The sequence below is a fragment of the Vanessa cardui genome, chromosome 11 (genome assembly GCF_905220365.1).
Source record: "Vanessa cardui chromosome 11, ilVanCard2.1, whole genome shotgun sequence".
NCBI classification, from domain to species: domain Eukaryota; kingdom Metazoa; phylum Arthropoda; class Insecta; order Lepidoptera; family Nymphalidae; genus Vanessa; species Vanessa cardui.
This window is the reverse complement of record NC_061133.1, coordinates 6,314,881-6,338,667: the sequence shown is the minus strand read 5'-3', so window position 1 is coordinate 6,338,667 and position 23,787 is coordinate 6,314,881. Positions and strand designations below refer to the sequence as shown.

Genomic DNA, 23,787 nt, shown 5'->3' with positions numbered 1-23,787 from the left:
ATACCCGCCATTTATCAGATAACATCAAAACTTTTCCTTGACATTGATCAAACTCACCGTCACTCCAAGCAAATAGTAAATCCTGTTGCTTGTCGTGCAAATCGTTGCGCCTGCGCGGTCGCGGTCGAGATCTCCTCTCACTCATAGTAACACATACACAACCACTGCCGGTGGACACACACTACAAAAACTTTCGACGTGCACATAAAAACAAAAAAAAAATAAAGACACCGTCAAGTCTGTGTACGTGCAATCAAAACAGTTTCCCTAATAATCATTCATGTTATAATCTAGATACTAGATAATGGTAAGAACGTCACAAAACTCGATAATGAATACTGTTGGCGAGGATATCGGCGGTAATAGTTGTATTGTTTCGTTACTTTTACACTTTAAATGAAATTATATATATATTTTTATATAACTTAGTTTTATAATGAAATCTAGATTTATATACGAGAAAAATATATTTATTTTTTATTTGAGAATTATAATCACACAAACGAATGCACAACAAATGTGGGTTATAATGAAAAGACATAAATAATAAACGCATTTACTGCCAAAGTCCTATAGAAATAGAAATGATACCGAGGCCACACGCACAGTTCAGATGTGGAGGCGGTACGGTCGACGCACTCGGCAAAGCGCTAATAAAAATAAGGATGTCGTCAATATGCTGGCATCAATACCATAGGCGATTAGACGAGTCACCTCTCGTTGTCGTCCCGTGTATAATTGTTTCGTTTAGCTTTGACCTTGAGACTTAATTCGAAACAAAGGGCGTAATAATAGTTACAATACGTGTAATTAACTAATAAGTAATTACAAATTATTTAAAATACGCGAGCTATGTATATGACAAAACTCGATCTATCTCTCGATCTTTCTATAAAACATCTTAATTTAGTACAACTGAATGATAAGTTACAATTTTTGCAATCGTTAATATTTTTTTCTAGTCAGGTGCATACCTGAAGCAGTTCGGTATGCCGTATGACACTGGCTGATACCACTTTTCTGTTATGTAATCCAGTTGCACTTACGCTCGCGTCCACAATAACAAGATTATATTTTCCTTACAAATAACTCTAGTGTAATGTAACCGTGTTAAAGAAAATTACTACTGAAATTGTTAAAAGAATATATTTCGTAAATATTCTAGATACGGTTCATTATTTAATAATAATTTATAGCACTTTTCCTTCGTTACGTAGACTGGCGGCACCAAACACCGGCATTTTATGTAATGTTGCATTACTAATTAAATAATTTCAAGTTGATTCTACTAATTAAATTAAATTAATTCAATTAACCTTAAATTCAACGAAATTATTGTTGAATTAAAATTTCAATATATTTTGTTATTTCATATGAAAATATAAATTGTTACACAACAATTTGTTGGTACCTTTCGTTGTGTTTCCTTCGATTCATCATTGATAATTAAAAAAATAATAACACACGTACTATTTATATCGACCGCTTACAAGTTCATGTAATGTAACTTAAATTAAAACTACGTTTACCATATACCTTCTATAATTAGTTTTTATAGTATTAACAAAACTGATATAAAAAAAAAAAACATAAATGTAATTCGTCTTGTACAAATTGAATTAAATAAATTATTTTTAAAGAAAAAGTTGACGAAAAGTGAAGAAAGTGACGCCAATCTTCGGCGAGATTTCAGTATAAATTTATTATGGTTAACGCGGACGTGAGGCGTGAAACGATATGCTCATTGTCGGCGGAATCGCGGCGTGAGACTGGGCCTGCGCGGGCGCCCGCCCTCCCGGAATAACAGCTGGCACCTTGCCAATAGCAAAACTTTTATGCCATTCCCCCATTCATAAGATCCACGTTAAAGCTCAACTATTGTAGCGCTTTGTAGTATTTTATAGTTTAAATAAACGAGGTTAATTCCATTAAAGGATAATATAAAACTATAAACATTAATTATTAAATTTAACTTATATGGATCTCTTTGACTAAAACGGTACCGGATTTATATCATCTAATATGTACTACAACAACAACAGCCTGTAAATTCCCACTGCTGGGCTAAAGGCCTCCTCTCCCTTTGAGGAGAAGGTTGGAACATATTCCACCACGCTGTTCCAATGCAGGTTGGTGGAATACACATGTGACAGAATTTCTATGAAATTTGTCACATGCAGGTTTTCTCACGATGTTTTCCTTTACCGCTGAGCACGAGATGAATTATAAAGACAAATTAAGCACATGAATCAGCGGTGCTTGCCTGGGTTTGAACCCGCAATCATCGGTTAAGATGCACGCGTTCTAACCACTGGGCCATCTCGATGTACATGTACATGTACTACAATAATAATTATTATATTTTAATAATAAACTTAAATTTTAATGAATTCATCGCAATAATAACGTACGTCAAAAGGAAAACTAAAACTATTATGAACTTATATTTTTATTTTATTTACTATTGGTAAAGTCACCGTTTGTATGAATTATTGTTACTCATTGTTAATGTTATTTTATTGCCTTATAGTGTACCTTATCGTTTAGGAATAAATTTTATAGTATTGCTAGTTTGACAAAATTTCAGTTGGCAGTCTTTTCAGAGGAGGATAAATAAAAGCAAATCTAAAGTAGAGCACAGAAAAGCAATACGATAGGATGTGACCTATAAACCTCTTTGGTCCTAGTTTACAATTTTATAGTAAGTATTACATGTATGTTTGTATAACGAAACTACCAACTGTGTTATTTAAAAAAAATAGCTTTAGGCTATCCGTCATAGAAAATAGCTTTTAACTTGGTAATGACGTGATGCCATTGGTCGAGATCATGAATAATCAATGAATTTCAATTCACTATGGATTTATAAAAAATGCGCTTTAAATGTCGGCGGAGTTGATATCGGAACATTCGGAGTACAAATAAAGAGAATAGCGAATAGGTAGCAATAAAGATATACTTAGTTTTTGAAAATCTAATGGAAATTAGTATATGTAAATCTAAGATCTATACTAAATCATCACTTTTTGAACCTACTAAGCATTACTTGGTATTAGATCGGTAATTTAAAAAAAATAGAATAATCTTCAAATTGTTGCCTGGGCGGGTATCATTATATCATTATTTTTTCTACCGCCAAAAATAAAGTAAATCTCATTCTCATAGTATTTCACGTATTCCGATTTTAATTTTCAAAGAAACGGCCTATGCAAGGGATCGTCACATCGAGAACACACTTTAGATAACACGAGATGACCATTTACCACAAATGTCTTTTAGCTAGCTAGCCTACCAAAAATATGAATATAAAATATACACGTATTTAGGTGAAGGTATCACAAACATATTGTATATAAACCGTAGTAGTAAAGTTTATTGTAGGCAAATATAGTTGAAAGATTTACATGTAGGTGATAAATCAAATCTGCAAGACTCAAGAACATGACCTTTTATATAATATCTATCTGTATCTGTAAACTGCGAACGAGTTAGAAGATCGCTAACGTGCATACATTACGCTTTAGAATTCATAGTCCCATACACAGTCCCTATATCATATTGTATGAGTATACTTTAAGGTATTTAAATTAACATCGTCTATTAATACATTTTATATAATTTGCAATTATTTATTTACATTCCATTAATAAAATGCAAATAAAAATCATTCATAGTTTACTTATTAACGGCTATAATTTTTTTTTTCTTATGTTCGGTTATTAAGTACATATTTGCTATTTGAAACTTTTTCACATCCTATTACGTCATTAAATTCTACGAGACATAAGTATAACTCAGTTGCCTATTATTATTCTTAAGGTTTTCATTTAACAATGGACATTATTTCAACAAACTACGAATAGATAGAAAGCGGGTTGGAGTCTAATAATAAATAGATATTTAAATGAATGCTTATAGTTTAATAAAATTCGCTAAAACAATTTCTGAAAATAGTTGAAGTGCATGCACACAAGCATGAAAGCACGTACAGACATTGAAGAAATAATAAATGACCTTAATATTCAACGTTTTTGCCTGTTTGATACGGAGCCTTATGGAATAATAATACATACTTATCACAAAAAACACAGTTCAGACATTTCAAGTTATAAAATGAATTTAAATAGCATTTACTAAACGCCATGTTTAAATTTACAAAGATGGGAACACTTTATATTTAACCCTAACATCAAAATTACTTAAACAGTCAAGTTAAATGTGGGAATGAGCTCAATTTTACAAATTCGTCATATATGACTCATGCTCGCCAGCACGTACGAATACTAAAGAAGTATTCAGTATGACGACAGACCAATTATAAATTCAGTATAATAATTTTGCCGTATTTCATTACTGACAAACTGTAGAACAAATATATGGTAGTTTTTTAATTTTTATAAACAATAGGTACATTAACAAAGTTACACGTACAATTTTGTAACTGTTCTCAAGGCCGACGTTTTTAAGGCCGAGTTGGATTAGATACTAAGTATTTAAAATACAATAATATCTACTGACTAGTTGATTGATTCAAATTATTAAATATTCATGTAACATTTCAATTAGAACTTAGCCTTGATACACACTTTCACTACCCTTAACTGTTCAAATAACTTATGATAGTTATGGTGGGCAAGTATGATGTTTGGGAAATTTTCAAATACTAAATTAAACACAATAATTACAGATTTGAAGCCTTCAATCAATATTTGCCTATTTTATTATTCTCTGATTCAGCTACACATCCTTCTCTCTAAAAAATTCGAGTGCCACAGTGGGATGTTTATTGACTGTTTAATATGTTAATATCTATCTTTATCTAAAATCATTCCTGTAGACATATATCTTAATAGAGAGATAAAAATCATCTAAAATCATTCCTGTGAATGTAAGGACTGATAATGACATATGCTGACTTATGCATCCTGTTACTCACTTATCTAGAGAAAATTTCATTTCGAAATTATGACATTTTTGAAGTAAATATGCCTAAGAATCTGCAAGTTATAAAACCAAGACAGCAAAATCTTGTGACACATCACCATAATGCATAACAAATGATTTAGCAAAAAAACTCATTTGACAACGCGAAAGCACTAAGGTTTCTGCTCTGAATTACAGCGTGATCCGTCTAATACATTTATAGTCCTTATCAAACATATGACGCCTGAGATTTAAGTGCACAAATATTTGGCATCATTCTGGTTGTTTCAAATTGAATATCTTATTGATAAATAATTTCAATTGAAGCTAGTGAATTACATCTTGAAATAGAGCAAAATATTGTTGGTTTTCTCGATATCACCTAAGAAAACCTTTGGATTTCACACTAGATTTGATTTCATTTTATTTCTTAGATTTTGTAATTTATATATTATTATTAATAATAAGCAAATTACCTGTAATTGTTCCAACGTTTCGTGTTGTGCGCGGATTTAGCGAGGGCGCGCGAGCCGCATCCTGGAGGGCCGCCAGCTTGCCGAACTGACCTATAAAGAACCGAAGATAACTACTTGGCTTTTAATTTCTTAAAACTTCAATAAATTAATTCTAAGAAAACTCAGGTATATATAATAACTTTCTTGCATAGATAATATATATGATTCATCTCAGAAGAAGACAATTAAAAAATATATGCATAAACTATATTCTTTATATAAATAGATGAATGGCAATGTTATATGAAATTTCAGTAACTTGAAAAGCAATATTACTTTTGCTTAACAATGAATTTAAACACAAATAATACAATCTCTCCATCTTTTTCTTATCATAATTTATTGGCACGTCAAATGTATCTGTGTTGCTAATTCAAATTCAAAAAATTAACAAAGATAAGAACAAAGGGAAAACTAAATATTAAAATAATTTTCATTATTTTATTTATGAGTGAAACTGAACATTTTAGACTTACAATCTTATTTATAAGATGTTGGATGACTGGTATGAAGATTCATATCCTGTAAAATACAAGAATTTATTTAAAAAAATTGTATTAACTACTAAAGTTTCTAGTAATTGTGTACTAATTTTATTTTACCTATGTAGAATAGTTAAAAAACAATGCAATCTATACATGCATACATTTTACAGTTACTTAAATTTCGTTGTCTTTTTGATTTTGTATAGCTTATCATGAGATGTACATTCAAATTCAAAAATTAATAAATAAACTATGAAAGCATTTGTTATTACTATAATGTTTACATAACTGTTTGATATCTGCATTCTATTAGACAAGAATCAAAAATAATAAAAAGACACTTTAATCTTACTGATAATATGTGAAGATTAAGCACCGCTTGAACTTTAATAATTATTTCATGGTACTTACACTCATTTTTACATCATCGTCGACGTTAGGAACCCTGACCTTGTTTAAAAAAATCCATTGTATCACAACCACAGCACAATAATGTAATATTAAGTTTAATACAATCTATTAAAACTATAAACCCGTCATATTTTACCGAATAATCAATTTCACGAGCAAAAATTTTACAATAAGGTCGTTCTCTATCTCAATCCTAAATTTTGATATCCATAGACTACACAGCAAAAATTACAGACCAATCGTGTATTGCTGCTGTAATCATTTTGAATCGGATCCCGTAACCAAACTAACTCGTATCTCTTAACCCGTAACAGTTCTAATTTTTTCATTAAAATAATTCGTTATTCTCTATAAATCAATATATGTCTAAAGCCACGTTTGCACTTTCTGTTCCTTAAATTAATTTTTCATTAATATTGTTTTTTATTATTATTATGATATATAAAGGCTCTCTATAAATGACAAATAGTTTAAATTTGATAACACAAATATAACATTGCAGCTCGAATATAGATCATAATACTATTATATAGTATTAAAATGGATTAATTTTATACGTTAAGCATCAAAGGAAAAAGAGTTCGCTTATGTTCCGTTGGGTAATATTTTAGACCGCATTTTTATGAACGTTAGACTGTTATTTATATATTTCATTTAAACAGAATTAAAAAATCTAATTAATAACTATTATTGAAGTTGTATTTATTTACATTATTGTGGTTAACATAGTTTTTACATAGAAATTATATTAAAATACGTATTTGAATAATTTAAAGAAAACCCTTTGTGAAAAAATAACGTAATCATATAATTTATGAAATTATAGTTTTTATTTTATTCAATCAAAATGTAAATTATTAATTATCTACATGTTATATAAATTGCTAATCATAGTGTAATGAAAACTAATTACAATAATTTTATGTTTTTAACAAAATTATAAATTAGCTCTCTAGGCTGAAATATATTGGTGCAATAATTTTATCTAAGAATTTATTTTTATTAAATTTGTTATCAATAATATGAACACTGCAATTGCTAGGATATTGGCTAACACAAGGACACTGATTAAAGTGAAAACACCTGAAACAAATAATAATATCTAAATTAGAAATGCTACATATAATAACGAATAAATATTTAATAAAAAAATATTCTATTCATACTTTCAATCATAATAAAAAAGATCACTAAACCGATTATTACAGCCATAAAAATAAGAGATACTGTTAACGCTATGCTTATAAATATCATAGCAATCATAGATACGATAATTGTCAGAATCGGTTTCTGTAATAAGTAATTCGCTATTTTAAAGCTATTTTCCTGAACTACTTCGCAAAAAATGGCATAAACAGCGACGTATGGGTCTGAAAACAAGGCATATCATTTTGTAGTACTTTAAGTAAACTATTAATAAATGAATTTGTTTTTGAATTGATAGTGCTATAAACTACAAAAATACTCACGAATTGAATATTTTATGCTAAGATAAAATGCATTTTTTAACGTTACTTCCATATTGTATTATTTATTTATTTTATAATTATAAAGATAAGGTATTTTATTTTCATCAAATTAATAAACATGTACCCTACAATAATCTACATAATTTTAGATACCCTCTACAAATAAAAAATAATTTAAAGTTTCTGTTTAAATCATACGAATTACGAGCAAAGTAATTAATAAAATGTAATTCTTTAAATCAAATTGAAGAAATCACAGACTAGATCAAATCTCATTTTTGTTCTTTTTTTACTTAAATTGGTATTTTTGTCAAAGGAAATAAACTGATAGTAAGGACGTAGCCTAATTGCTAAACAGTTTATTATATCTATCAATATTTGACTATCTACATTTTAAGGGCGCCAAAATATTTAAAGAAGCAATCAAATTTAGTTGACAAAACTAAAGTTAAAATTTAGAAAGTACTAAAATGGTAATAAGTTTAACACTATCTTAGTAATTTTGAATATGTGCATCATCTTTCACTATATTTGTTTATAGGTCGGCCAGTATGATGAAAATGTTTTGCCTGACATGTTGCCTGTGTACTACACAAGACTCTTCCCTCAAAACTTGTTTTGTAGATGGCTTTCATGTGGAAACAGTCCCCAGCCACTTTCAAATAGAGAATTATCTTTCACTTTGGCTGACGATGTATACTTAAGATATCTATCTATTAATAATCAAAAAGAATTTTTTACCTTATTACAAAAGAAATGTCCACACAAACTTGACATTGGTGCAGTTTATAATACAAAGTAAGTTTGCGATACAAACAACTGATTCTAAGAAAACATTTAACTATTTCATTTTCTTATTAACTTACCATTATTCTACTTTTTGGTCTTATTTATGTATTACTTCGAACTAAATTTCTAATTTATAATTTCTGTAGGGAACTATTCATTACTTTTAATATATTTCAGACCTTCAGTTGGCCGTCACGATGCAGTTGTTCTGGCCAGGGAATTGGTATTTGATATTGATCTTACAGATTATGATGAAGTTCGAACTTGTTGTCAAGAAGCTAAAGTCTGTGATAAATGCTGGAAGTTTATGGTCGTAGCATGTGAAATCATTAATGCTGCTTTAAAAGGTAATAACTAATCTTGTATATTAATTTTTAAAATATTATTTATTGTTGTAAATTATTAAAAGTTTATAAATTATATTTTGTCAAATCAATATTAAATGTGGATGTTTGGCTTTTAAACTATAAGTTTATTTACTGAATTTCAGATGATTTTGGTTTTCAATCTATTCTTTGGGTATTTTCTGGAAGACGTGGAATACATTGCTGGATATCAGATTATGAAGCGAGAACATTAGATAGTCCAGGACGAGCGGCTGTTGCAGATTATCTATGCCTTATTATGGGTGGAGAAAATCAAAGCAAAAAAGTGCATCTAGGAAGTGACAACTTACATTCTAGTATAAGGTTTGAATTTTTTTTAAATATTGGCACAAATAGCTGTGAATAGCCCCCTACATAAACAACCACCACTATCTGTAAAGTTATAATGCAATATTTTTTTTAAATATTTAACATCTATTAACATTTTAAGACCAAGGAGGTTTGATTGCACCAATATGGCTTTTTTTTTAATTTTTGTAACTCTATATGCACTTAAATAATTTACACTAAGTAAATTAATTAATAAAAATATAAACTAGAAATAATGTACATTTGAAATTCTCAATTAAAATAATAAAACAATAATAATCTTTCAGGAGAGCTTTAATTGTAATAGATAAATATTTTGATGAGATTATTCAAGATCAAGAATTTTTATCTACATCAGATAGATTAAAAAGTTTCTTAAAGATGATACCTGATGAAGCATTAAGAAAACAGGTTCAAGAAAATTTAGAAAGAATGCCGACATCATCTATCGAAAGATGGAAATCATTTGTCAATAATTACAATCAATTTTGTAAAGAGGTGAGTGCTTTGTTTATAGCATGTTTTACTAACACAGCACAATAATACATCATATTTTGTCTCTTTTGAATGAAGAGAGAAAACCTGCCAGCCACTTTTGTTACTATATAAGTTTGTTTTACTAATTTGCAGTGTTGATATTATCATATATAATATGATTTTTAAATATATTTTTTGTTGAAAATATATCTGCTTTAAGTTAGTGATAAGTAATTATTTTTAGAACTGGACAGTAAATATTAGTATGAAAATAAGAAAAACATCCCAATCCTAACAGATGGTTATCAGGAAGTTCGCTGATAAAAGAAGAACTTTTACAGGTCTTCAAGTCCTAAAACCTTTTTTTATCTATATCTTACTTGTTGCTAGGGCTTTATATATTGTAAATTGATATTATAAAAAAAAAAATAGATCCCGCTGAGTTTCTTTCGCCGGTTTTTCTCAGGTATTATATTCCGAACCGGTGGTAGATTTTCAACTATCAATAAGAAAGTGTAAACACTTTCATTTTGAATAAATGTTTTTGACGTTGACTTAGAATTTATACAAACCTGTCTTGGTAACAACTAAAGGAAATTACAAAACAGCTCAAGTAATAGTAACAAAAAGTTGGGTAACCAGTTTTCAAATAGTCTATACCATTTAGTAATGTTATGTTTTGGTGAAAAAAAAATACTGAGCCACAATATTTCTAGGCCCAAGTAACATAATATCTTAACTCTATGGCTTAATATATTTCAAAGCACCTATATCAATTGGGTGGTGGACACTTCGAATCAGGTTGTTCATTTGTCTATCTTCCTAAGTACTTTACAAGATAAGAATCATTGTTTAGTCGAGCACATAGGCAACTCAAGGACCTTTCTAGTGCCAGGGTGCTAGTGCAGGGTGTCTCCCAAAAACATTGTGGTTTATTTCCAAATAAATATAAATAATCATCGAAATCACGATATTTTAGTAATCTATGTTATGTTTTTTAGTGGTAACGTAATTATGTTGTGTAGTACTTTATTAAATAGGTATTACTTGGTCATAAATTTGAATAGTTCACTGAAGTGAAAATTTTAGAGCAACAAATTTTTAAACAAGGCAGAAACAGCACATAAAAAGCCACAAATTTTGCCTTTCCTGAATGCAAAAGCCCTTATTTGCGTTGCTAGTGTGACAGAGGTGCATAATATTAGGTCTTTGCATATGAAATTAGCGTTTTCTACTGACCAGTTTGATGTGAAATATCTTCTTTTGGGGTAATAATTCCATATTCAAACTTATAAATACAATTAGCTGGTACATTTCAAAACAGTCAATCATTCGTTATTTTGTCATTAATTTTTTCTTTGGCGTCGCTTACCACATAATGGAAAACATGAAATATTTTGGTTTACGAGTTAGAATTCTACAGTGGCACCAGTGCTGTAGAAACAACTCAAGGGATTAATGATTTGTACGGCGCTGGTGTCGCAAAAGAAAGCACGGTGCGTTTTTGCTTTCAACATTTTCGTTCTGTAAAATTTCGACAAGAAAAATCCCCATGGATGGCCGGAGACAAAACTAAGAGTAGGGTGTTTTAATGGGTGAAACTGCACAATCATCTTCTGATGACTTTATCTATGATTTGGACAGCATTTAGACTTTTACATGCTGGATTCTATTAAAATAATAAAGAGAGAAGATTTTACAGGCCATATTGTATTAACAGATTTTAAATAGTAATTTAACATGTTATCTTCTTTCAGAATGTGCATGGAATGCGAAAGATGAAGTATTTAATTGAAGAAATTAAAATTCAATATTGTTATCCACGGTTGGATGTAAATGTCACGAAAGGATTCAATCACTTATTAAAGTCACCATTCAGTATTCATCCAAAAACAGGCAAAGTATCTGTTGTGTTCAAACCTGATAATGCCAAAGACATAAAATTGGACGAAATACCTACAATTTACACTCTTCTCGATGATAGCTCTTCGGATAATGTACAACATCAAACAAATATGAGAACTGCTGTTAAGAATTTCCAAGAATTAGTATTTTCACTTGAGAAAGCAGAGGCAATACGAAGGAAAACAGAAGCAAGTTAGTAGTTCTTTTCTAATGAGACTAAAAATTATTGTTAGTATTTTTTTAAATATTATTATTAGTATTCTTTGATTTGTGATGTACAGACCATGCATTGATGTTAATAGATCCGATAAGCCTGTACAGGCTAGCGCGTCCAGCTGGCAGGTCAAGAAATCATACTTCACCTTACCTTGAAAAAGATTATGAGTGTATGTGTGTGTTAGAAACATTACATCGAGTAGATTTACAATGATGATTTTTTTTTGTTTCAGATACATCTTTGGAATTTTAAAATAAAAGTCACATACTCTGTAAATATTATTTTATTAAAAATATTTTTTTTAAACATCATTTTATTAAACCATGTGTGTATGTCAAATCAGATCTAAAAACTGTGCATTCTTTTCTTTTTTTTTAATTTGTTCATTGTATGCAGTAAGGCATTTAAATAGCTTTAAACATTAAGTATGTTCAGGTCTCTATAGCATATTAAAATATCGCATTGAAGCTTATCTTTGACTTTTCGTCAATTATATGGTGCAGCTGAGAGCAATATTGAGAAAATCTTCAAATCCAATTGTTACTGTTCCATTTTGTTGAGTGTCTCTTACTCGAAACGCTTCAGTGAAACGTTGTATTTGGATACACAGAACTATGAATTGATCCACTGATATTTTTCCCTCATTGGGATTGCTTCTTTTGATTACAAAGTTGATGAAATCAGGGCTGAATCGAAATCCCATTTGCGTCAAAGCTAAAAAAAAGGAAAAAAATATTGAAGACATTGCTTGACATTTGAGAGCTAAATACTGTTTTATTTTTACAAATAATAATTGTTTTATATAATAAAATCGATACTATATTAAAGGTACATTATTAATTTGAGTGTAGTTCGATTTAGTTACAATGCTAAACTTCAGACTACTAACTATTTACGAGAAAAAATATTTCAAGAAGCATGAATAGAAATAACAAACCTTTAGATAACTCTGGTCCGTCAATGTGTCCAGATTGATCCGTATCATAAGTTTTAAATACCGCAAGCCACTGATTGATGTAAGTATAGAGTTTGTCAAATTCTTCTACATTGATGTGACCTGAACGATCTTTGTCAAACATACCTAGAAAAAAACTTGACATCTTCAATCAATACTTTAATTATATTTTTCTTCCTAAACATGTATTTAACAAAAAAAAAAAAATGAGTAGGAAAAAATATTGTATTCCATCGCATAGGTTTTGCTCGCATTTTAGGGGTTGAGGATTCTGGCGTAAAAAGCCTGTCAGTTTCCTACATACCAAATATCAGCAAATTAGGTTTAGCGGTTTGGTTGTTGAAATATACTTCCGCTTTTATAATATACAAATTGATGGCGTAGCATATGAGAATTATTGTGAAGATCAAAATGTATCTACGGCACAAATTTGTATGACTATTGCCATGGCCAAAATTTTTTGTTACAACCAGTTATTGGGCTTCCCGTTTAGCAGCGATATATTATTCCACTTCCTTTGGAAAAAGTGATATCTTCTAAAGTATTAATTCTAGTATAAAAGAAAAAAGCTATTTAAAAGTCAATGAAATGGTTATGATAACTAACATGATTATCTAAATTAATAATTAATTGGAGAAGTGGCTTGACAAATAACCTTATTTATTTGCTTTGTTGTTGTATTTTATTGATAAGAAAAGTAATTATGAGTGCACCTTTGAAGATAGATACATACATGCGAAAATAAACATAAATAAAATAATTCATTAATAATAAAATTTCATGTACTTTTAAAATTTGTTTTCGCTGATTCCCATTTACAACAAAGCCAAAAGAAGCCTCACGGTTATTAGCACTATATGTATGTTGTTACGTTGTTATTTTCCTACATATCTTCTAACATGCCTTAGTATCGTAATTTGACTGAATTGAATGAGAAAAACATCCTATTATTGTATTTATGTCTGATATTTGAATAAAATCTCACCAATCATTAAGTGACATGCAGTGTCCGAGAAATTTTGTCCTTGGCCATTTACTAAAGCAGATTTTAATTCTAATGCTGTAATAAAACCAGATTGGTCTTTGTCGACTGCTCGGAACCATTGCTGAACTTGAGGTGATATTGTTCCTCCCGCTCCTATAGACGGATATGGTCCATGGCCTATTTCCAGCTGACCAGCTTGCCCACCATAGCCTGGTTGATTGTAACCTGCCTGAAAAGAAAACAAAAAGTTTTAGTAAAAAGGACTTATTCTAAGCAGTCCACTGGTTTAATCAACCTTCAAACGAGCATACACCAAGACCTAAAAATTAAGTAAAATAAATATATAATAAGGAAACTACGACTCATATGCGGTATCTATATCTATTTTTATCAAATCAAAAGATTCTTTGTTCAAATTGACATCTGAAAGCACTTTAGAATCGTCATGTTAAAATAGTGAATAAGGTCATTCCACCACTATTCGTTTATCGATTCCACTGCAGTCATTCATAAGAAAAATAAACTTAATTTTTTATAAGAATTATATTGTACCGAAAGGAACGGACAAGAGAACTTAGGAATATTATGTATTTATATGTACTATTAATAATTATTTATTCAGTATGTTATGATATCGAGAGTTTACAGGCTACTTGTACTTTACTTTACTTGAAGCTTTATCTTCATATCTCATGGTAATCATCATTTAAAAAAATCCGTCGAAGATATTTGTTAAAATGAAAATATATAACATTATCCGTCAATAACATTCAACTCTCTCCGTCTTCCGCCTTCAATCGGGTGCTCTGCGTAGATCGTTGAGAGGCAGATCCAGATACGCAAGTTTAGATGAGACCTCTCCCCGCAAATAATTATGTCCCCGCAAATATATGAAAAAAGGGCTTAGTTCGCCACGAACTCAAGTGACGCGAAAATATCTGGCCATTCATGTTCATATTCATGAACATAACTCAACATCGGTCAGGATGACGGTTCGTACAACAGACGATGAACCCAGAATATCCTAATAAAATTAAACTTTTATTTACTATGTCTAAAAACATGTTACCAACATTGCGATCACTTGATTTATATAAGTTTACGAATTGTTTATTAACTTAAGATGTAAAAATCCTAGAACAAGATTCATCTCGTGCTCGACGGTGAAGGAAAACAACTTGAGGAAACCTGCATGTGTGTGATATCATGAAAATTTTGCCACATGAGTGGAATACGTCCAACCGCATTGGAACAGTGTGGTGGAAAATGTTGCAAACCTTCTCCATGAAGGGAGAAGAAGCCTTAGCCCAGCAGTGGGAAATTAACAGGCTGTTTTTCTTGTTGATAGGCCGGGGGAAAAGCGTTATTACGTTTTTCCAGCGAGATAAAAAAATATGACGCAATGAGATCAAGAGTAATTATAGTGCTTATAGAAAGTGTTTCGTGTTAAATAAAAGTTTTACATAAATCACATTTACACCAACATTCTGTGAGCTCTATGTTCCGTACATATATGCTGCCGGGTGACCCGTAAAACCGGTTTTTTTTATTGATGTCTACTTGGAGCCTGGCAGTGTGTCTTTCATGCCTCGGTGTTTAGAATGCCAAATAAAGTGCTATGGATCCCGCCCCTGAACTCTTTCCAGTCAAGTCGGATGTGCTGTGACATCAGATTATGAGAGTGAAAAAGTAGAAAGTACAAAAGTGTTACTACATTACCAGTAATTTACAACAACAAACAACAACAGCCTGTAAATTCCCACTGCTGGGCTAAAGGCCTCCTCTCCCTTTTGAGGAGAAGGTTTGGAACATATTCCACCACGCTGTTCCAATGCGGGTTGGTGGAATACACATGTGGCAGAATTTCTATGAAATTTGTCACATGCAGGTTTCCTCACGATGTTTTCCTTCACTGCTTAGCACGAGACGAATTATAAAGACAAATTAAGCACATGAATCAGCGGTGCTTGCCTGGGTTTGAACCCGTAATCATCGGTTAAGATGCACGCGTTCTAACCACTGGGCCATCTCGACTCTCCCAGTAATTTAATTACATAATTATTTGAGATTGCGAAAAAGCGAGTTTGTAACGATTTTCATTCCCCGGTTATCTCAACAAAACAACTGTCCATGATCATGAAAAATGAAGATATCTCTTGTGTCAATTCAACCAATACGAGATGAGTAAGCTCATAGTTGTAACAAAGTATGGGTTTTCTTCAAACAAGGCATTGTTACGTTTACTTAAGTAAATAAGTAATGAAAAAAACATGGAATTAATTTCTTTAAAACGAATTTATTCTATAAAGTATAAATAGTGATTACCTTATATACATCGTAGCATAAAAACAATAGAACAGTTGTAAAAGATGCGAAAATAAGAATTAAAGCAAGAAGTATTTACTTAGAACTTTATACTAATAATTTTAGCAAGTTACATTAGCTCGTTCAGTATTATTTAACTGTATAATCATGATTACTGTACTGTATTATCGTTTCTATTTTAATGTTAGCGCTAAATTATAAAATGTTAACAAGTCTTTAAATTTTAAAATTAGCGTCACAACACGGTTTAGGCTTTCTATAGAATATAATGAACTGCGAACTACTTGCATATAACGTATTATATATTACAGTTTGAGTAGTTGCTTATTAATTTCAGTAATAATATTAAATTTAACTAAATAATAAACGTAACCTACATATGTTATTTATTTTAATAATAAATTAATTTCTACTACATAAAAATATATTCAGAAAGCTACCAATGTATTTAATAAATTACGGAAAGCTGTAATTAGGTAGGCACAATCCAGTCTATATGATTATTAGATTCCTGTATATATATCTGAAATATTTCAAATATAAGTTATTGAAATATGAACCTATTGTTTATCATAAAATTTAGCTTACAAAGCACGTCGTTAGTTATACCTATATAATAATATAAAATTACCATTTTTTTATAATTTATATAAGCTATCACACAAGAAAAACAAACTTTAGGCTTTAAAAATATAGATAAAATTGAAATGGTGGATTTAGGTTTCATTATAACTATATACAATAACACTGTTTAGTTCGTAAGGATTGAGATCTTGAATATTGAAAATAAGATATCGAAAAAGTGGTTGTGAATTTAAAAATATTTCAGTTAATGTTACAAATGTTAAATCAAATATTAGAACTTTAAAAATATAATAAAAAGGTACAACACTGTTGCTACTTAAACAAATTAATATAATAGTAATCTTATTTTAACTATGTACACATTACTATAATTACATAGGCCAAGAATATTGAGACAAAATATTATGATGTGTGGAACAAATTTATGAAAAAAATCTTACAAATTTAGTAGGAATATAAACTAAGTCTACCATAGTTTTTAGTGTACTAGGCTATAATTTGAGGTTGGTGGGAAACACTATAATTAGAGGTATTTGTTTGTCTATTCATACATACATAAATGTTATATAGTCTTATTTTTAATTTTAATTATGTAAAACTGTATTCAATTTTCATTTCACATGTAACATTCTGTTTGGGTAGGTCAATAACTTTTTAAAACAATAGCCCTTAGCCAATTTGCTGAAATCAGAATCATCTTTGTGCCCATTACTTCTAATCTCACTCTACCTATGCAACATAATAACAGCTAAACTTACGCCCTAGACATATGTAGCTAATTCTTACTACATAGGAAGTCTATAATTTATTGTTTCAATGTTACTAGTAATCCATACTAGATAAATTTATAAATAGTTATGATTAAATATATATATCCATCCCATTTTATGTAAAAGGGATTATAAGAAACTGACTTGGTTAGAGCTACACAGAATCTCATTATAATAATATAAAGTTATTCATTAAATCACAATGTATACTAAATATAAATTAAGGAATATTTATTTGTATTTATTTTTTTAATTAATATTATTGCCTAAGTATATTAGAAAATAACAATGATCATACATACATATAAATGGCATTCAGTCTTTTACATCAAACCAATACTGGCAAGTTTGTTATATTTTGTACTAAGCCATTAAGATTAAAATGCCTAAAACAATGCTTCTTCACTAACTAAAAAATTATAAACTGTTTCATAAACCTTTTTTTATTTTTAATCAACACATTAATGTAAATTCTATTTTTGCAATTAAGTGTAGTTAGTGAAATGCACCTGATAACAATATTTTATGCTTAACAAGTATAAGTTCATGGACTTAAATATTATTACTGTGACTAGAGAAACTATAAGTAGCAGGTGTAACACATGTATTTACACAAACTTGTATAGATGGTTTGAAAGATGAAGGTAGAAGCTTATGGGCTTCCGGCACTGGTGAATAACTTTGACAAACTGCTGCTTCAAAATGCACTGGCTCACTTCTGTCTGAAGGCACACCGTCAAAGCTTGTTTGCTTTGCCGAATCACCTGTCCCGCTGTCTTTGCACGAAGAATGCTCTGACAAATTGTCCGGAAACATTTGTGGTGAATCACTATCACTGTGAACTACCTGTGTCATTTTAACACTCTCTGAGGGATACATATGCACTGCTCCTGCCATGCGTCGTCGAGTGTGATAAATTATTACCACCCATATAATAGAAGTTCCAACTGCACAACACACAACAGTTATTATTATTATTCCTGTCATATCCTCTTCCTTTACCATTATAGCTACTGGTGGCAGTACTTTTAACTCAATCATATCTTTTTTCGTGCCTAGTTCATTTGTTATTTCACATTCATATTGACCAGCATCATTGGCTTCCGCCCCAATAATGACAAGAAGCTGATCATCAGCTGTAAAGAAATGGCGATCAGTAGGGACTATGGGAGTTCCATTTTTTAACCATTTTAGAACTGGCTTTGGTGAACCTGTTATCATACACTGTAACACAACTGATTCACCAGTGATTACTTCTTTGTTTTCCATGACTCTAATAAAAGATGGTTCTTGGAGCACTGTTAAAGTAGCATTGGCTATAATAGTTCCTGCTGGGTTTTTCGCAGCACAGCTATAAATTCCCATATCAGTGGTTTTAGCATTAACAATAAAGAACAGATGATCTGTTGGCATTACATTCATACGCCTTTCTCTAGCTGCTGGGAAATCATTCCCACCATCTTTTTTCCATGAAATCTCTGGTGGTGGGTCTCCAGTTGCAGCACAGTTGAGGGTAACTGTTTCACCTGTTTTGACTGTAACATTTATTGGTGTTTTGATAAAACGGGGAAATGTTACAATGTTTACTTTAGCTTTTGACGAGTATGTTGTTCCAAATTTATTGCTAACCACACATTGATATTTGCCTGAATCTGAATGTGATACATCTGGTATAACCAACACAGAAGTTGCATGTGGTTTGCCATTTTCAGATAAGGTAATATTTTCATAAACTGCTGGATTGCTGACATTACCATTATTTTTTCTCCACAAAAATGTCATATTACTAATGGGGTTCGACGTAGCAGAGCAGACTAAATTAGCAGATCTGTTTTTAATTGCTAAATGAGATTTCGGATGCTCAATAATTTTGGGTTTAGGAGAGTCCCCACAATTATCTTCCTTGAGCCTTACAATGGATACACCTCTAACTTCTGCTGGATAAGCACATGTTGCTGTCACAAACTTATGTTCGACTTTGTCTCTTATCCATTTCACCATCCACAGTAAGTTGCAATCACATAGTAATGATGTTGAGTTTAAATATACTTTTCTTATTTTAGACAATGAGTCAAAAGCGTGTTGCTGTATAGAGGTGATATTATTAGATCTTAAATCCAATTCAACAACATTTGATAAACCTTCAAAGGCCCGTGAGTTAATTGACTTTATGTGATTTGTTGATAAATTGAAAATAATAAGATTCTGCAGCTTTGAAAATGGTCCAGACATATCTTCAACCGTCCATGATATTTTATTGTTATTTAAAAACAATGTTTGCAACTCAACCATGTGACTGAAGGCTTCTTGTGATATGGCAGATATATTGTTGTTGCTCAAATTAAGAATGTGCAGATTAGTTAAATGTTGAAATGTTCGCCCTTCTACCTCAATTATATAGTTATGAGATAAATCTAGGGTTTCTAAATTAGCGCATAATTCCCAACTGCCAAAATCGATTTGGGAAATTAAGTTGTTAGACAGTGATAAGGTTGTCAATGACTCCAAGCCATACATCCAGCCTTTAGATATACTTTTGATTCTGTTGTGATCCAATTGCAATAAGTTAACAGACTTAAAACCAAAAAATGCTCCATCTAAAATGTTTTCAATGTTATTGTATTTTATCTTGAGAGTAGTCAAACTTGATAGTCCTTGGAAAAGCAGTCCACTGATAACATGAAGCTTATTGTGATTAAGTTCCAAAACTTTCAGATTAGATTGATGCATAAACAAGTGGTTAGGCAAAGAAACAAGTTCATTTCTATTTAGTTTTAATGTCATCAAATTCGTTAAATTGTTAAGAGCTCCTTCTTGGATCAACTTAATGTGATTACTGTTAAGGCTTAAGATCTTGATTGAACTATTTACTGGAAAATGATCTCTGTCGATAGAACTAATACTATTTCTATTCAGACTTACTTCTTGTATATGGTTAGGATGAAGAAAAGTAGGAATATGTAATAGTGTGTTTTTATCTAACTTCAATATTTTTAACGATAACAATTCCGCAAAGCCTTCGGTAACACCTTTACTCAATTTATTGTAACTTAAGTCTAATTGTTCCACCCACTTTGGAATTCTTGGCACTGACACCAAATTTTTTTTTGAACAATCCACATACTGCTCTAAGCAGTCACATTTTTTAGGACATTCATTATTTTCATTCTGCGTCGATATTCGTATCAAAATCATGATCGTAATAATCGTGAACAAGAAGGAGTTTCCCATTTTGATTCATTTGTTTAGATGCTTTGGTCGTTTAACATGAACGATTTGCGTCTTTATTCTTACATAATTCTGGTCACATAAAACGCACATTGAATGTTCGAAATGAGTTCTAGTTCACTTAAAATCACTTATTTGAATCACTACATTTTGTCATTCATGAGAAAGAGGAATTATAAATACAACTTCGCATATTATTTACTGATATAGACTCGACCGCCATTTTCTATAATCAATCTTTAGTTTGATCCCGAACGATTCATTGGTAGACCGTTTCTGCCTCGACTACTTGTCAATTTGCTCGATATGTATATTCATTTTTATTCCTAAAATATTGCTTAAATAGCGATCTTTAATGGTATGGTATATAAAATAAAATTTAACAACAATTATTATTTAGTATTGGTTTTAACTGATGTATTTTATAGATTACAAGACAAAATATCGTAAAACATTTTAAATATACTACAACGAAATATTGAAAATATTTTGATAATTGTTTTTTCTTAATTTTTCGCTTTTATTTTAACTATTATTACTATATGTTATGAATTATGGTTTTAGTAATATTTTTTTTTATGGGTAAAAAGTTCAAGTAAACCGTCGCAAGCTTTTTTCAATAAGTCATTTTTTTTTAAATTTGATTTTATTAGGTGAACATAAAGAAAGATTTCAATTATTTTTTTTAAATCTTCCTTATTAATTTCGGGTATTGAAGAATGCATCTCAAAATGATTATCGGACTAGTAAAGATAGTATAGATGACTAAATCATACTTTTTTTTCCTATTCTATTGTCAAAGATCTGGCAGCACTGCAAGAGATTCTCAATTCTCCTTCTGAATCTTCTGATACTATATAACAGGACGCATCAATGGCTCGCCATAAAGATGTATTGATAGATTTTTATCGGAATTGGAATTATAAATTCGTGGAATGGTCAAAACAACAATGGTTACAAATCATATGGTACTAATGGTACTAGAATATATATACTTTAAGACTTACATCTGAATTTGCTCAAAAATATTGTTCGTTCAACAAGCTCAAACACACAGTAGTTTAAATGATTAAGAATAAAATGTTGGTACGAAAATTATAATTGATACGAAAATTTCAACATTGCATAAATAAACTTGTTAAAAAAATTAAAAAAATCTCACATTTTACAATTTAAAACAGTACTTTGTAAGGATTGCTGTTCATGACAACATGTTACTTTCACTTACTGGAGGTACACATTAATTGTTGATATACCAACTGACACTGTAATTATTAGGAAGTTTAATAAAGTTTGATTCTGTATCATTTCAATTATTTTTTTTTTTATTTAATATAGGTAGTCAGACTGACAAACAGAACACTTTAAAATGATAAATAATCAAAAATAAATATTACAAATGTATAAATAATTAAAAATAATAAAACTTTTGTCACTGTAAGAAATATAAACCACCCCTCGCATTGTCAATGACTCTGAATCTTGGAAATGATGATTTTAAAACTCTTTATACCTCAACCTATACTGGCACACCTCAATCTGGATCACAAAAATATTATTGAGTATTGTTGTTTGGCAATGGTGTGTTGACGGTAAACCACCCAGATAAAGTTGTACAAAGCTCTATCAAATCCATCACATCCAGATCAAGGTATTATAAATGAAAACACAAGTAAATTCATATTAAAACTTATACCAAATATTGTGTTACAATTAATAGACATTATGTTATGACTGAATATAATATGTGTTTTTCCAACATTTTGATCTTGATCAACACAAAAAGGGTCATGTATTTTTTTCAAGTTCATTTAATGAAGTTATTTGAAAATTATTGATTTTTACCTAAGGCTAATAATGATTGAATTTCCAATTTAAATAGATGACATGACATCTTAATATTAATAAAAGTATAACTTTTTAGTATCAGGAGAGTGCAACAGCCAAATAAAAATAAATACATATTTAATGTGCTCTGATTATGTACTTGAATATAACTGGTGCACAAACTTTAGCACTAAGTAACTTTGACAAATTTTTAAATTACTTTGTATGTAGTCATGACATAATAATAAATAATGAAAGTTTAAAACAGAATGATTGTTTCTCCTTTCACTCAAATGTTAATAAACTTTGATGATAAAAGCAATTTGCAATTATTAAGGTATAATATTTATAAAATAAAGCTTTTAAAACCCTAGTTATGGTTTATTTTGTTGGCTTTATTATTTTAATTAATAATAATCAATAGTTTGAGATGAACCAACACCTAATAAATAAAACTTTCTTTTTCTAGTTATAAAGAAAACACTAACTACTCAGATCAAAGTAAACGAAGACATGTCACAATTATTGTAATACTAATTGAAAGTTATTAAATTTTTACTCACGTTGTAATCCATCTTATTGGAAAATTCTGTAAATAAAAATAAACATTGTTAACTTATTAGAGTAATGAAAAATCAATGTTTTTTTTTAAATATTTACTTACGAAGTTATTTTATGTTTACAAGTGTGGACACTTTTTATTTATATACTTCAAATAATTTGATTCTACCTTAATTAACACACTCAGGTCAAAATTGCAAAATTAGCCCACGATTTCAAAAGTTAAAAATTAATCCTTGTTTTGAAGTCATAGAACCAATGACAGATGACACCAAGATGTCAGTAATTACTTATTATTGCTATTACCTATTCATAGCGTTATATATGTTTATAAATTCATTTAAATTGTAGGCCTAAATTATATACGAAAAAAACAAAAAATATTACTATACAAAACATGGATCGTTGAGAAAATTTTGCGTATACTAAATCTCTGTCATAGCATGTTTTTTCTTCAGACTTAAAAAAATAAATTATAGTTAACAAGTGCTGTTATCAATAATTGCCCATAGGAAATGGGTTAATTTAGTATTTATTTCTTGTTTATAGTTCAAACCTTTTTTATTAATAGTTATACGTGTTATAAGGTTTTTATGATTACTAAGCTTTAGTATATATACGAGTAACGGTATATACCGTGAGTTAGCTATTCAAAAGATTGGCAT

At 30.0% G+C, this 23,787-nt stretch overlaps 4 protein-coding genes across 6 annotated transcripts in view; 1 reads left to right on the top strand and 3 right to left on the bottom strand.

Annotated features, from left to right (window-relative positions):
* The window catches only part of LOC124533743 (trafficking kinesin-binding protein milt), a 35,207-nt gene extending 28,615 nt beyond the window's left edge, over window positions 1-6,592 (bottom strand). Inside the window, exons 1-3 of one of the 3 annotated variants that reach the window (XM_047109202.1) lie at window positions 6,335-6,592; window positions 5,915-5,960; window positions 5,400-5,489 (exon numbers count right to left, since the gene is read on the bottom strand). Coding sequence is in view for 1 of the 3 variants with exons in the window: in XM_047109198.1 (XP_046965154.1) it covers window positions 58-145 (88 nt within the window). In the remaining 2 variants the exon portion in view is untranslated. Of the gene's footprint in view, window positions 1-57; window positions 266-5,399; window positions 5,490-5,914; window positions 5,961-6,334 lie in introns of those variants that run through there. The other 2 variants (XM_047109201.1, XM_047109198.1) reach the window with 2 other exon arrangements.
* A 1,468-nt stretch (window positions 6,593-8,060) lies between these two features.
* Window positions 8,061-12,242, top strand: LOC124533896 (DNA primase small subunit). The gene is made up of 7 exons (XM_047109460.1): window positions 8,061-8,276; window positions 8,345-8,601; window positions 8,770-8,939; window positions 9,083-9,281; window positions 9,575-9,785; window positions 11,522-11,861; window positions 12,119-12,242. Exons 1-7 carry the CDS (start codon window positions 8,274-8,276, stop codon window positions 12,136-12,138), a joined length of 1,200 nt encoding a protein of 399 aa, XP_046965416.1. The 5' UTR covers window positions 8,061-8,273; the 3' UTR covers window positions 12,139-12,242.
* Window positions 12,154-23,420, bottom strand: LOC124533897 (peflin). Its single transcript, XM_047109461.1, has 5 exons — window positions 23,292-23,420; window positions 23,125-23,150; window positions 13,827-14,055; window positions 12,824-12,967; window positions 12,154-12,600 (listed from the first exon to the last, which is right to left on the bottom strand). The coding sequence occupies exons 2-5, from the start codon at window positions 23,134-23,136 to the stop codon at window positions 12,377-12,379; spliced, it is 609 nt and encodes a 202-aa protein (XP_046965417.1). The 5' UTR covers window positions 23,137-23,150; window positions 23,292-23,420; the 3' UTR covers window positions 12,154-12,376.
* Window positions 16,103-21,008, bottom strand: LOC124533895 (leucine-rich repeats and immunoglobulin-like domains protein 3). The gene has a single exon (XM_047109459.1). The coding sequence runs from the start codon at window positions 20,735-20,737 to the stop codon at window positions 18,059-18,061; it is 2,679 nt and encodes an 892-aa protein (XP_046965415.1). The 5' UTR covers window positions 20,738-21,008; the 3' UTR covers window positions 16,103-18,058.
* Window positions 23,421-23,787: the final 367 nt, after the last annotated feature.

Bases quoted from the DNA above. Each gene is read 5' to 3' on its own strand.
- LOC124533895 (XM_047109459.1), bottom strand. From the start codon at position 20,737: ATGGGAAACTCCTTCTTGTTCACGATTATTACGATCATGATTTTGATA.
- LOC124533897 (XM_047109461.1), bottom strand. The intron at 12,968-13,826 runs GTGAGATTTTAT...GTTTTTTTCTAG, and splicing joins TGCATGTCACTTAATGATTG to GTATGTTTGACAAAGATCGT. The intron at 12,601-12,823 runs GTTTGTTATTTC...CCTTTTTTTTAG, and splicing joins CGGACCAGAGTTATCTAAAG to CTTTGACGCAAATGGGATTT.
- LOC124533896 (XM_047109460.1), top strand. The intron at 8,940-9,082 runs GTAATAACTAAT...ACTGAATTTCAG, and splicing joins CATTAATGCTGCTTTAAAAG to ATGATTTTGGTTTTCAATCT. The intron at 11,862-12,118 runs GTTAGTAGTTCT...TTTTTGTTTCAG, and splicing joins ACGAAGGAAAACAGAAGCAA to ATACATCTTTGGAATTTTAA.